The 10,941-nt window shown below is 51.4% G+C and overlaps 1 protein-coding gene across 2 annotated transcripts in view; it reads left to right on the forward strand.

Moving 5' to 3' along the window:
* Positions 1–9,415, forward strand: part of RPH3A (rabphilin 3A) — a 31,130-nt gene extending 21,715 nt beyond the window's left edge. For both annotated transcript variants that reach the window (XM_065851905.2, XM_065851906.2), the window contains 13 exons: positions 1,040–1,192; positions 1,865–1,951; positions 2,104–2,163; positions 2,234–2,455; positions 2,713–2,792; positions 3,062–3,136; positions 3,788–3,897; positions 4,478–4,604; positions 4,849–4,905; positions 5,428–5,579; positions 5,806–5,887; positions 6,107–6,203; positions 6,533–9,415. In XM_065851905.2, the coding sequence (XP_065707977.1) occupies positions 1,040–1,192; positions 1,865–1,951; positions 2,104–2,163; positions 2,234–2,455; positions 2,713–2,792; positions 3,062–3,136; positions 3,788–3,897; positions 4,478–4,604; positions 4,849–4,905; positions 5,428–5,579; positions 5,806–5,887; positions 6,107–6,203; positions 6,533–6,663 (1,433 nt within the window). In that variant the 3' untranslated portion in view covers positions 6,664–9,415. The remainder of the gene's footprint in view (positions 1–1,039; positions 1,193–1,864; positions 1,952–2,103; positions 2,164–2,233; positions 2,456–2,712; positions 2,793–3,061; positions 3,137–3,787; positions 3,898–4,477; positions 4,605–4,848; positions 4,906–5,427; positions 5,580–5,805; positions 5,888–6,106; positions 6,204–6,532) is intronic.
* Positions 9,416–10,941: the final 1,526 nt, after the last annotated feature.

The following is a 10,941-nucleotide window of genomic DNA, read 5'->3' on the forward strand; positions in this document are numbered from 1 at the left end:
CTCGCTGTGTGGCAAAGGCAGTGAGGGGCTGAGGACACAAATCGCTGTGCCTGATCGTGCCAAGTAATGATCTTGATCTTCCCATAGAGCCGCAGTTGGGGAAACTACTTAATTAAGACTATTTAATCGTGGTGGTCACTGGTGCTGTTACACTTCCTGGCCCAAACCCAGACTGGTTTTATAAAGCCAGCAGCTCGCCTGCACACCAGGGAGGCTTTGCCAGGCTCTGCAGGTCCCTCCTGACCATGGGCATGCTTGTGACATACCTGTGATTTTCCTAAAGTTCCTTTGGAAAAACATTTCTTGCGTTGCTGTTTCTGCACCACGAGGCTCCTGGTTGTGGATGCTCGTTTCCCTTCCTCCCTCCCTCCTCTTCAGCATCATGGCTTTTTCGCCCCCTCTCCTCATCCCCACCTGCAATCTGTTGCGTTTTGCTTTATCCTTGTGCCCAGTGACCCTGAGAGCGCAGCCAAGGATAAACATCCCATTTATGTCACAGCAAAGATTTATCCCTGGCGTCTTCGGCACAAGCCAGGTGAGCACTGAGACCTTTTTCCATCGCATCTGTGGGTTGCAATTCATCACTATGAAGCAACCCCGGCACCCTGGCGTGTGCGGCTGGGATTTATCTGCTGGGACGGATGGATGGAGAGACACAGGCAGCTGTCGCCCTTGTCTTGCTAATAAATGGAAGATGATCAGCAAAAAGAAAATATGATCCCTCTTCCCCAGGCTCCGTGGAGCTGCGATGCCGTTAGGGTTTGACGGGCACTGATGGACGCCTCTGTCCTTGTTTTCCTGTGGGGCTCTCCTATCTCCTGGTGTCCCCATGGTTTGCCGTGTCCTTTGGGCTTTCCCAACCAGCCTGTGCAGGTTGGATGGCGCAGAGAAGCATCTGGGCATGATGCTGCAGTGGCCGTACCCATTCTCATCTTCCTCCCACTGACACCCAGACTGGCCATCACCCAAGCAGCTCTTCTAGGGTCCACCTTTGGGGACAGATGGGTCCTCACTGCTGCCTGTGTCGCTCTCCCCGCAGGCAGCAGCGCAGTGGCAGCTGCCCGGGGGAGCTCCACGGTGCCTGGCCGCAAGCCGGCCGAAGGCAGAGCAGGTCCCTGCGGCAGCGAAAATACCAGTGGGGACACAGACAGCCACGACTACACCACCGAGAGCGGGGTCAGCAGGAGCCCTGGTGAGACCTGCACTTCTGCATGCTTGTGCACACTTGTGAATGCTTCTGTGTGTTTGGGAGGAGAGGGCTGGGGGTGCACAAAGCTGGCAGCTGTACCGGGGTGGTCTCCACTCAACGTGCAGCACTCGTTGGTGCTGAGGGATTTCACATTGCAGAGCGCCAGCGCCTGCTGGTTTATGCTGCTCTGTGGGGTTTGGTGCTGGGGGACTCTGGGGTGTTGGTGGGACTGCGGAGAGTTGTGGAGGGGGATCTCTGATCCCTTCCCTGCTTGTGGGAAGGAGAGGCAGGACCCTGCTGTACTTTTCCCAGCAAAGGTGCATCCTATGACCTATGGAGGGATGTGAATTTGAAAAGCTTCATGTGCAATGTGAGAGCTGCAGGTGAAAAAAGGAGCAGGCTCAGTGCGTGCCAGGCCAATTTGAAGCAGAGATGAAGTGCAACCACGTTGGGACCCCAAATATAAGCATGTTTCATGCTGCTGTGCCGCACGAGGTGCTGCCAAAGAAGCAGGCGTGGGCCAACCCTGCCTGTGGGAGCCGCGTTTCGCTGGCAGGGGCCCAGCTGGGGATGTTGTTTGTATTTCATGAGAATCTGATGTGCTCTGAGCCATTGTAAATTTCTGTTTTCTTTTATTTTTTTGTGAATATTGCTGATTCTCCTCTCTCCTTGCAGGCGTGAAGAGGACCAACTCCCTCCAAGCCTCGCGGCCACCTCCACCAGCCGCTGCCAGTCCAGCTCCTGGTCCAGCAGCACCCGCAGGTAGGATGCGATGGGGATGTGGCCAGGATGCTCCATCCCTGGGGGGGAACATCCCAAAGAGAGACCCCCCTGCTCAGGCCAGTGCTGGGGTGTGAAAGGGACGGAGAGCATCAGTCGGGTGAATACCCCAGTAAAGCTCCATCTGTCCCCAGTGCCACCAGCAGCGGGAAGACCAGGTCCTGGGGCAGCCAGCCGGTTCCCAGAGAGACAAGGTAAAATCCTCCTGCCTCCAAGGGGCTGGGGGGCAGCGGCTGGCGGGGGCTAATGGGGTCCCTCCCGCAGCGAGCCCACCGCTGGGACCCCCAGAGCCGGCCCGCGCCACCGCCAGGGAGGAGCGAGGAGGGGGCTACGCTGTGCCCCCCACCAGAGAGGAGCGGCCAGCTCGGCAGCCCCCCACCGTCCCACAGCCCCCTGCTGTCCCCCCGGCACCGGCTGCCCCACCGCGGCAGCCACCCCAGGAGGAAGAGGAGGAGGATGCCAACAGCTACGACTCTGATGAAGGCAGTATGTATCCGGGGTGCCCAGACGGAGCGTTTTTGTTTGGCTAAGGTGGGATTTTGGGGACGTGGTTGCTGCGGAACTGTCAGCCACACCATAAGGTTGGGGGTCTCTGGCAAGGAGAGCCCACAGCGAACACTGCTTTTATATTTGAACTGCAAATCTTTCTAATTATTACTAATCAGGGTTGGTTAAACACAGTTATTAGCTGGGGTTTTAATGAGGTCTTGTTTCCAACTGTTCCTCCTCTACCTGGCTGGCAGCAACGCTGGGAGCGCTGGAGTTCAGCCTGCTCTACGACCAGGAGAACAGCTCCCTGCACTGCACCCTCATCAAGGCCAAAGTAAGTGGTCTGTCCCCTTTTCCCCTTTTTTTCACTGATTTAAGTCTGGCTGGCTCCCAGCTAGGAAGATCTGTGGGATTCTTCCTCGAGTGAACCTGATTTTTCAGCACATTGTGGTAATCTACGCCTGCTGGGGGCAGAGAACAAGCATGCTCTTGGCTTGATGGAGACATTTTCTCTTGACTGAGTTGCTTTGTGGGTGGCTTGTCCCTCTTCCCTGCCTCTGCTTGAGGAGCATTCATGCCCATGTTTTACTTATTCTCTTTTAGGGCTTAAAACCAATGGACTCAAATGGCCTGGCAGATCCGTATGTCAAGCTGCACCTCTTGCCTGGAGCCAGCAAGGTGAGGCTTTGCCTGGTTTGGGTGCATTTAGGGCTGGAGATGGAACAGAGATTTCTATTTATAGGTTTATTTTATGTGCAGGGGCTTTCTGGTCTTGTGCAGAGTAAATCAAAGTGTCGTGATCTTGGGAAGTGCTTTGATTTCTATTGCTCTCTTGTTTGCTGATCTTTTAATTTTTTTTTTTGTTGTTGTGCACATGTGTTTGTCAAAGACACATGAACAAGTGACAGAGCTCCTCATTTCCCAAGCTGTCACCTCCTTTAGAACCATGAGACCTGTTACCCAAGCCCTGCACAGCCTCACCTGTGCAACTTCTTCTTGTACAAGTGTCCTTGAGTGATTAGACCCCAGACAGTGAAAACAGCTGGGTGGTGACAGCTGTCCTGGCCACAGCAGGTGACAGGGTCCCCAGTGCTGGCATAAAGGTCCATGTTGTTGGGTTGGTGATGCTCACCTGGGTTGATGGCTCACTGGTGCGACGGCATCAGCAGGCAGCGGTGACATCCTGCAGAGTCCTCCATGCCCTGGTCAAACCACCTCTTGTGAGCCACAGATGATGGAGCATCTCATTTAGGCTCTGCCAGGAGCCTAAATTTAGGTGGGGAGGAGTCCAGGGGTGTAATTGCGCTGTGTTTTGCTCTGATGCCACAGTCAAATAAGCTGAGAACGAAGACTCTGCGCAACACCCGTAACCCGGTGTGGAACGAGACCCTGGTGTACCACGGCATCACGGACGAGGACATGCAACGGAAAACCCTCAGGCGAGTAGAGGAGCTGGGGTGTCCCCTGGTGAGATGGGGGCTGGGGGTGTCCTCACACAGAGCATTGCAGCCTTGGGAGGGCAGCAAAGTGCAGGTGGTGATGGAGCATCTGGAAATGCAGAGTTTCTGGTCAAAATCAACATCCTCCAACAAGCATGCTGATTTTGATGGTCCTTTTTAGAAATGAGGGAAAAAAAGGCATTTTAACCCTATAATTTAATATTAAATGATTGGCATTACTGTTATCAGCATGGAGACTTGTGTGTTGCATATCTGTGCATGATATTTGACAGTATTGCAGCAAAACATTTAGATGTCTCTCAAATTTTTGGCATTTCATTCCTACAAGAAACGTCCATGTTTTGATTTCTTGCCCCATCACAGAGCACATATTAAAAATGTTGTTGTTTTTCTGGCAAAAGAGAAGTTCTGTTTTCTAACCGCTTTTGATCAGAGGAGAGCCAGGTGGATGGGAGCTTTGATGGTGCTTTGCTGTGTCCACCTTGCAGGAGTGGATTTGTGCTATGGAGCCAGGTCCTGCTCCAGCCTGGTTGATGTTCACCTTTCTTATTTCCTTCAGGATCTCAGTGTGTGATGAAGACAAATTTGGCCACAATGAGTTTATTGGAGAAACTAGAGTTTCCTTGAAAAAACTCAAAGCAAATCAGAAAAAGAATTTCAACATCTGCTTGGAGAGAGTGATACCGGTGAGTTTATGTGACGTTTCTTTCTACCGTTAATGTTGTGGTTGCCAACAAATGGCGAGTGGTAAGCTTGGAGCTGGAACCAGCCAAGAACTGCAGGTGCCTGACTTCACTGGCATCTTTAGGAGTTAGATTCCAACCCATGATGTGACATTTCAAGGCCAGGAGAGAAAAGCATGGTGGGAATCCAGGGAAAGTGACTCCAGAAGTCACTCATGGCAATCTCTTTTTCCCTTCCCCATCCAAGATGAAGCGTGCCGGAACGACCGGCTCATCCCGTGGGATGGCACTGTATGAAGAGGAGGTAAGAGTCCTTGGAGGATGATATGCTCTGTGCATGCTTCACCTATTATCTCTCATGAACAAGCCCCTTTCCCATGCCCTTCCATGGGGATAGAAGCTTCCCTTGTATCCACCTTGTCCCATCTGCTCTGCAGTTGACCATCTTCCTTGCTCAGCTCTTGTGTTCCCATCTCCTTCTCACTCTCTACAACTCCCTGAAAGGAGGTTGTAGCATGGAGGATGTTGGTCTCTTCTCCCACGTAACAAGTGATTGAACGAGAGGAAATGGCCTCAAGTTGCGCCAGGGGAGGTTGAGGTTGGATCTTGGGAACAATTTCTTCCTGGAAAGAGCTGTCGGGCATTGGAACAGGCTGCCCAGGGCAGTGGTGGAGTCACCATCCCTGAAGGGGTTGAACGGATGCGGAGATGAGATTCTCAGGGACATGGGTTAGTGCCAGAGTTAGATTAATGGTTGAACTCGATGGTCTTGAGGGTCTCTTCCAGACAAAATGATTCTGTGATCTCTGGTGGCTTCCTCTTGCAGGTAGATCGTGGTGGGGACATAGAGGAGCGTGGGAAGATCCTGGTGTCCCTCATGTACAGCACCCAGCAGGGCGGTTTGATCGTCGGCATCGTGCGCTGTGTGCATTTGGCAGCCATGGACGCCAACGGATACTCGGACCCTTTTGTGAAGCTGTAAGTGGGTGCTGGGTGTAGGGTGCTGGGGGGGGAAGAGTATTCAGGATTTTACTAATTTTACATTTGTTTTAAATAATTTTAGAGGATGGGGACCCTGGGTAACCTATTTATTTGCCTTAAATATGTCCAGGTGCTTTTTTCTAGCCCCAAACCTCGCTTTTTTAAGCTTATAACTCGCCCTGTTCTTGCACTTGTGTTTTGAGCTGTTTTCTGTTGCCCCCAGGTGGCTGAAACCTGACATGGGAAAAAAGGCCAAGCACAAGACACAGATCAAGAAGAAAACATTGAATCCCGAGTTTAATGAAGTAAGGCTGAATCTATATTTCTGTATTATTAAATCAACTTAGCTAATTACTGTGTTGTGCAGGAGCGGGGGTGGAAGACAAACTCTCCATTTGTGTATTTTAAATGTCCTCTCACTGGATTTTGAATTCAGGCTGTACAGACAGATAATTTGCAATTCCTTACCTGCCGGGAGTATTTTCCTGGGATGCTGGGGTGATGTGGGTGTTCTCCTTCTGCAGGAGTTCTTCTATGATATCAAACACAGTGACCTGGCCAAGAAGTCACTGGACATTTCTGTCTGGGATTACGACATCGGGAAATCGAATGATTACATTGGTGAGCTGCAAGTCTTGGTGCTTTGGTTTTGATGCCCTATATTTTGCTGGCTGGACAGGAGGGACATGTGGGTCCCCTGCCCTGTGGGGAACCCCAGGTGGGACCACACAGGTTGGTTGGTTGGTTGTGTCAGGTCATCAAATACCCAGCATACTGCCCATCTCCCACATCTCATGGGGTCTTCTGTGCAGCTCAAGTCGTTTCCACCACATTTTAGATCCAGGAGGTGGAGAGGAATGGCCCAAATGTGGGATCTGTCCCCGTAGAAATGGTTTTCTGGAACATCAGCATCATCTCTAAATATGATGTCTCTTCTCCCTCTCTTCCAGGGGGCTGCCAGCTTGGCATTACGGCTAAGGGAGAGCGCTTGAAACACTGGTATGAATGTCTGAAGAACAAGGACAAGAAGATCGAACGCTGGCACACCCTCCAGAACGAGAACCACGTTGCCAGTGATTAAAGGGAGCCGCTGCCCCGTCCTCTGCCAGGCCCCTGTAGATCCCTGATGTCTGTCTTCCAGCACAGCCATGCCCTGCTCCACACCGCTGGTCCCGGGGCAGCAACGCTCCTCTGCCTCCTCTGAGCATCCTCCGCGCCCTCACCTCCACCTGAAAACTAACCCGCATCTTTTCTATTCACTTCCTTTGGTTTGGGGTATTTTTTTTTTTGAAGGGGGAGTGTCATTGAATTATCCTGGTGTGTAATTTTTGCCAAGCAATAGTTATCCTCCGACTGTTCCTCTTTCTCACTAGTCTCACGCGCGCCGTGATAGCCGTCCTGTTGTGTGCGTGATGCTCCGTGTCCCTCCAGCCTCGTCCCATTGCCACCAGCTCGTGGCTCCTTCCTCTCCCAGTGGGACGCGTGGCCATTGGCGCGGCCGTGCTCTGCTCTGGCGTGGGGGGGATCCAGCGCTGGTGTCGGAGCATCGGCCCGTTCTGCTTGTGTGATATCAATACCTCAGTTGCAATAATGAAAAAAAGCTGTTTGGCTTTGGTGTGGGTCGTGAGCGTAGCCTGGTGTCTGTGTTGTCGTGATTAGGCTAAAGACTGCGTCACCGATGTAATCCTGTGAGTCCTGCTTGAGCTTTAGTTTGGTACATTTGAGCAATATTGTGGTACGTCCTTTGCTGAGGAGATCCATCAATGATACAGTAATGATAACGAGAAAGAGAGAGCTGCTCCATGCTCGCGGGGAGACAGAGATTTGAAGTTTGTGTTCGTTTCCAGCCGCCACGTGCGGTTTCTCTTGCCCGAGGTGCTCGCAGGCTCCGTTGCTGTAGGAGGACGCCCGTGTTTCACGCTTGTGACTACCTCCTCTTCACAGCCTGGCCACGCAGGAGTGACGGGCTGAACCCCGAGGATGGTCCCTGGGCCCCCTCAGACGACCCTTTCTGCTGCCAGCCCTTTGCCATACCCCATGCAGGAGGGAAGCCAAGGGAGAAGATATTTCCCACCAACTAGCTGGTGTGTGCAAAGACTGTTGCTTTAAAATACCGCAAATACTGGAATTAGCTGGAACAGTTAGAGGTCTTCCAACTTTGGGTTGTCTTTTCTTTTTTTTTTTTTTTAAATTTCCACAAGAACTGTTGTCTTCAACAACTTGCGCTTTAATGATTGTCTGGCAATGTTTTATTTGTTACCGATAGCAGGAGAGTCACGACGCTCTCAGACTGATCCTGATCAGGTTTGGTACCATTTGCTGTCTCTGGACAAGCTCAAGCATAGTAATGTTGATAGCAGCACTATAAGCACTACTGGAATATATCGTGGGTCAGTTACACGCTGCGCATGTTGTACGAAACCTGAACCCCAGCCCCTTTGGGTCACACTCTTGTCCCACGATATCCCTTGCAACCACTGCTGTAGTCTGCTGGTGTGCTGTCCTGTGCTGTGTTCTCAATTCAGCTGTACCGCAGAGCTCTTTCTTTTGAATTGGATGAGTTATTTTCCTATTCTTGCTATTATTCTTTTTTTAAATTATTTTTTTCCCTCGCCCTTTCCCCTGGAGAATTCGCTCTGACTTGGAGTGAGCATCCCCGTCGGGCTATGATTTCTGCAGTGATGCCCATGTCTCTGTGTGATGGGAACCTCTGCATGCCCAGTGATGCTGCTGCCATGGAGCAGCCCAGCCCCAGCTCAGGGCTGGCACATCCGAGGAGCTCAGTTTTTTTCCTGGGCATTCCTTGTAGCCACCTTGGGCCACAGATGGGGAAAGCAAACCTCAACCAGCCTGGGCATCCTCGTCCATCACCCCAGGCTCAGTCCTGTGACATTGCCATGGGGATAGGAGCTGTTTGGCGCACAATGCGTGAAGAGTGCAATGGGAGAGAATGCTCCAAAACCAGCTTTCCCCTCCCTTTCCTGCAGTTATCAACTCTGCACCAGTAAGTGCAACATCCCAGAGCCCCCGAGCCATGCTGCCCTCAGCACAGGCCATCCAAAGGACCCAGACTGGACCAACCTGGTTCTTCAGGGTCCTTTCCCTCTGTGTCTGGTGCTGCAGAGGTTGTTCAGCTTTAGGATGCTGCGCTCATCCCTTCCAGAGTGATGGACCTGCCTAAAACCCTCTGCATGGCCCTTACCTGTATCTCTTGGAGCAGCAGTTGGGCACAGCGCATTTCTGAGCTGTGCTGGGGAAATGTGTGGCTGGGGATGAAATTACCTTTAAAAAAGAAACAGTAAAAAAAAAAATATCTGAGCAATTCCTTAATTTATTCCAGACCTGCAGCAACCCAGCCTCCTTTGTGTGTGCAGAACAATTAAATTCAGGTTGCCTTTACCTATGTCTTGTATTGACATTCTCTGCTCAGCCTGCTTTTTCTTCAGACAAACGATTCTCAAATCATCTCTTTGCACCCATCAAGTGCAACTTGCCAATTCCCCTCTTGGTATTGTGCAAGCCACAGTTCTCATCTCCATTTGCCACCCTCTTTTGAGTTTTTCTGATGGTAATTTCTGCCCTGAATGACTTTGTTGTAAATAAAGCATGCACATATGGATTGGGAATGGTGCAAAAAAACAAAGCCTCTTCTACTGCTGTTTGCATTCAAACTTGCATGCAGTGATTTTACAGCAAAATATCAGTTTACAACTATTAAGAGAAAAAGAAAATGTTACACAGGAACTAGAAATACTCCAGTCTTCCGCTGCATGCAGCACAACATCCTCTCTTGATGTGGTATCTAATAAAGTGAGACTGTTGGAAAAGAACAAAAAAAAGCCATGGTCTTTTTTTGGCTTGTTTAATTCCCTATGGGAATTCCTGCATGGGCTGGTGGGGGTGGGTGGTTGTCCTGGTGGTGGGGATTTGCGGTGGGTTTGGGAGCGCTGGCAAGTTGTGTTGGCTTCAGGAGGTTGAGGAGGAGTTTGGAGCGGTGGGTGCAGCTGCTTCTCTGTAGGGGGAGGACCCAGCTCGGCTGTCCTGCACCCATGGGGGGTAATGGGGATGACATGAGTGTTAGGGGACAATCTGGGTTAAAATCTTTCATGTACAGGTGAGACATCCATGGGTTCCCCTTTCATGCCTTGTTGAATGCAAACACGTGCTGCTGGGGAAGACTGTGGCACACACAGAGGGGGTTGCTGCTTTGCTCTGGTGCTTCTACATGTCCCCTTGAAAAGCAAACTCACCCAATGGAAAACCAACCTTCTGGTGCCCTTCTTCATGCCCCAGCCTGTCTCCCCAGGTTTTGGGAGAAGAAGCTCTTCCCCCTGTGTGTGTGTAGCTCCTTTTGGAGGACAACACCCCTCTCTGGGTACTGCATCACCTTTTGAAAAAATTGTTGGCATTTTTTAGACTCAATTTCTAGCAGATCATCAGGTGCTGGCCCCAGGGAAGGGCACGCTGGGATGGTGGAGCTCCTGGGATGGCAGCAGATGGTGGTTCCACAGAGGCTGTGGCCCAGTCCTGAGCAGGGGGACACACGTGGGTGGTGGCCTCATCTCTCTGATGACACCCACACCCTCCACATACCTGTGGGGATGGAGCCGAGCCGTGGAGGAAGGCTGCATGGCAGGTCTGGCACCGATGCCCAGAAACCACGATGCATGTCACTGATGCTCCAGGTATAGCACAGGAAGGACAGGCAGGAGGTGCCAGAAGGATGCCCGTGACCAGGGCTGGTTTCCCCCTCAGCACTTTCCATCCTGGTGGTGGGATCCCCTCAGTATCGCCCATCTTGCTGGTTGGACCCCTCAGCCCTTCAGTAGCACCCATTGTGGTGGTGGCCCCCCAAATACAGTCTTCATGCAAAGTGTTGCTGAGCCTCTGTGGATGACAGCTTTCTGTGGGGTGGTGGAGCTGCACCAACAGCACAGGTTTAACCCATGGTTTCCCCAAGGCCAGGCCAGTGGTGGTTCTTCAAGAGAGGTCTGCGGGCAGTTAAAACCCCCTGAGATGTCTATGCTGAGGAGATGCCAGCACAGTGAATCGCAGTTGGCTTGGCAGAGACTTGCACACCAGGGTCCACCTTCCTCCCCTGAGCCACCAGCAGTCACCTGGCCTCATTGTGGAGCAAAAAAGTCAGAATAGCAAATCAGATACCACTTAGACTTGTACATATAAGAGCCAGCAGCAATGACTGGTGTAGAAAATCACCAAGATATTTAAAATTGCTGTATGGTGCTAACTGTAGTTCTGAAAAAACAGTTCCCAGAGATGTCTAGCAGCCTTAAAATTGAGCTTTAACTTCTTTTTATTAGTGTTTTTCAGCATGAGAGCTTCCCATTGATTTTTCCTC

The sequence above is a fragment of the Patagioenas fasciata genome, chromosome 17 (assembly GCF_037038585.1).
Source record: "Patagioenas fasciata isolate bPatFas1 chromosome 17, bPatFas1.hap1, whole genome shotgun sequence".
Classification (NCBI taxonomy): Eukaryota; Metazoa; Chordata; class Aves; order Columbiformes; family Columbidae; genus Patagioenas; species Patagioenas fasciata.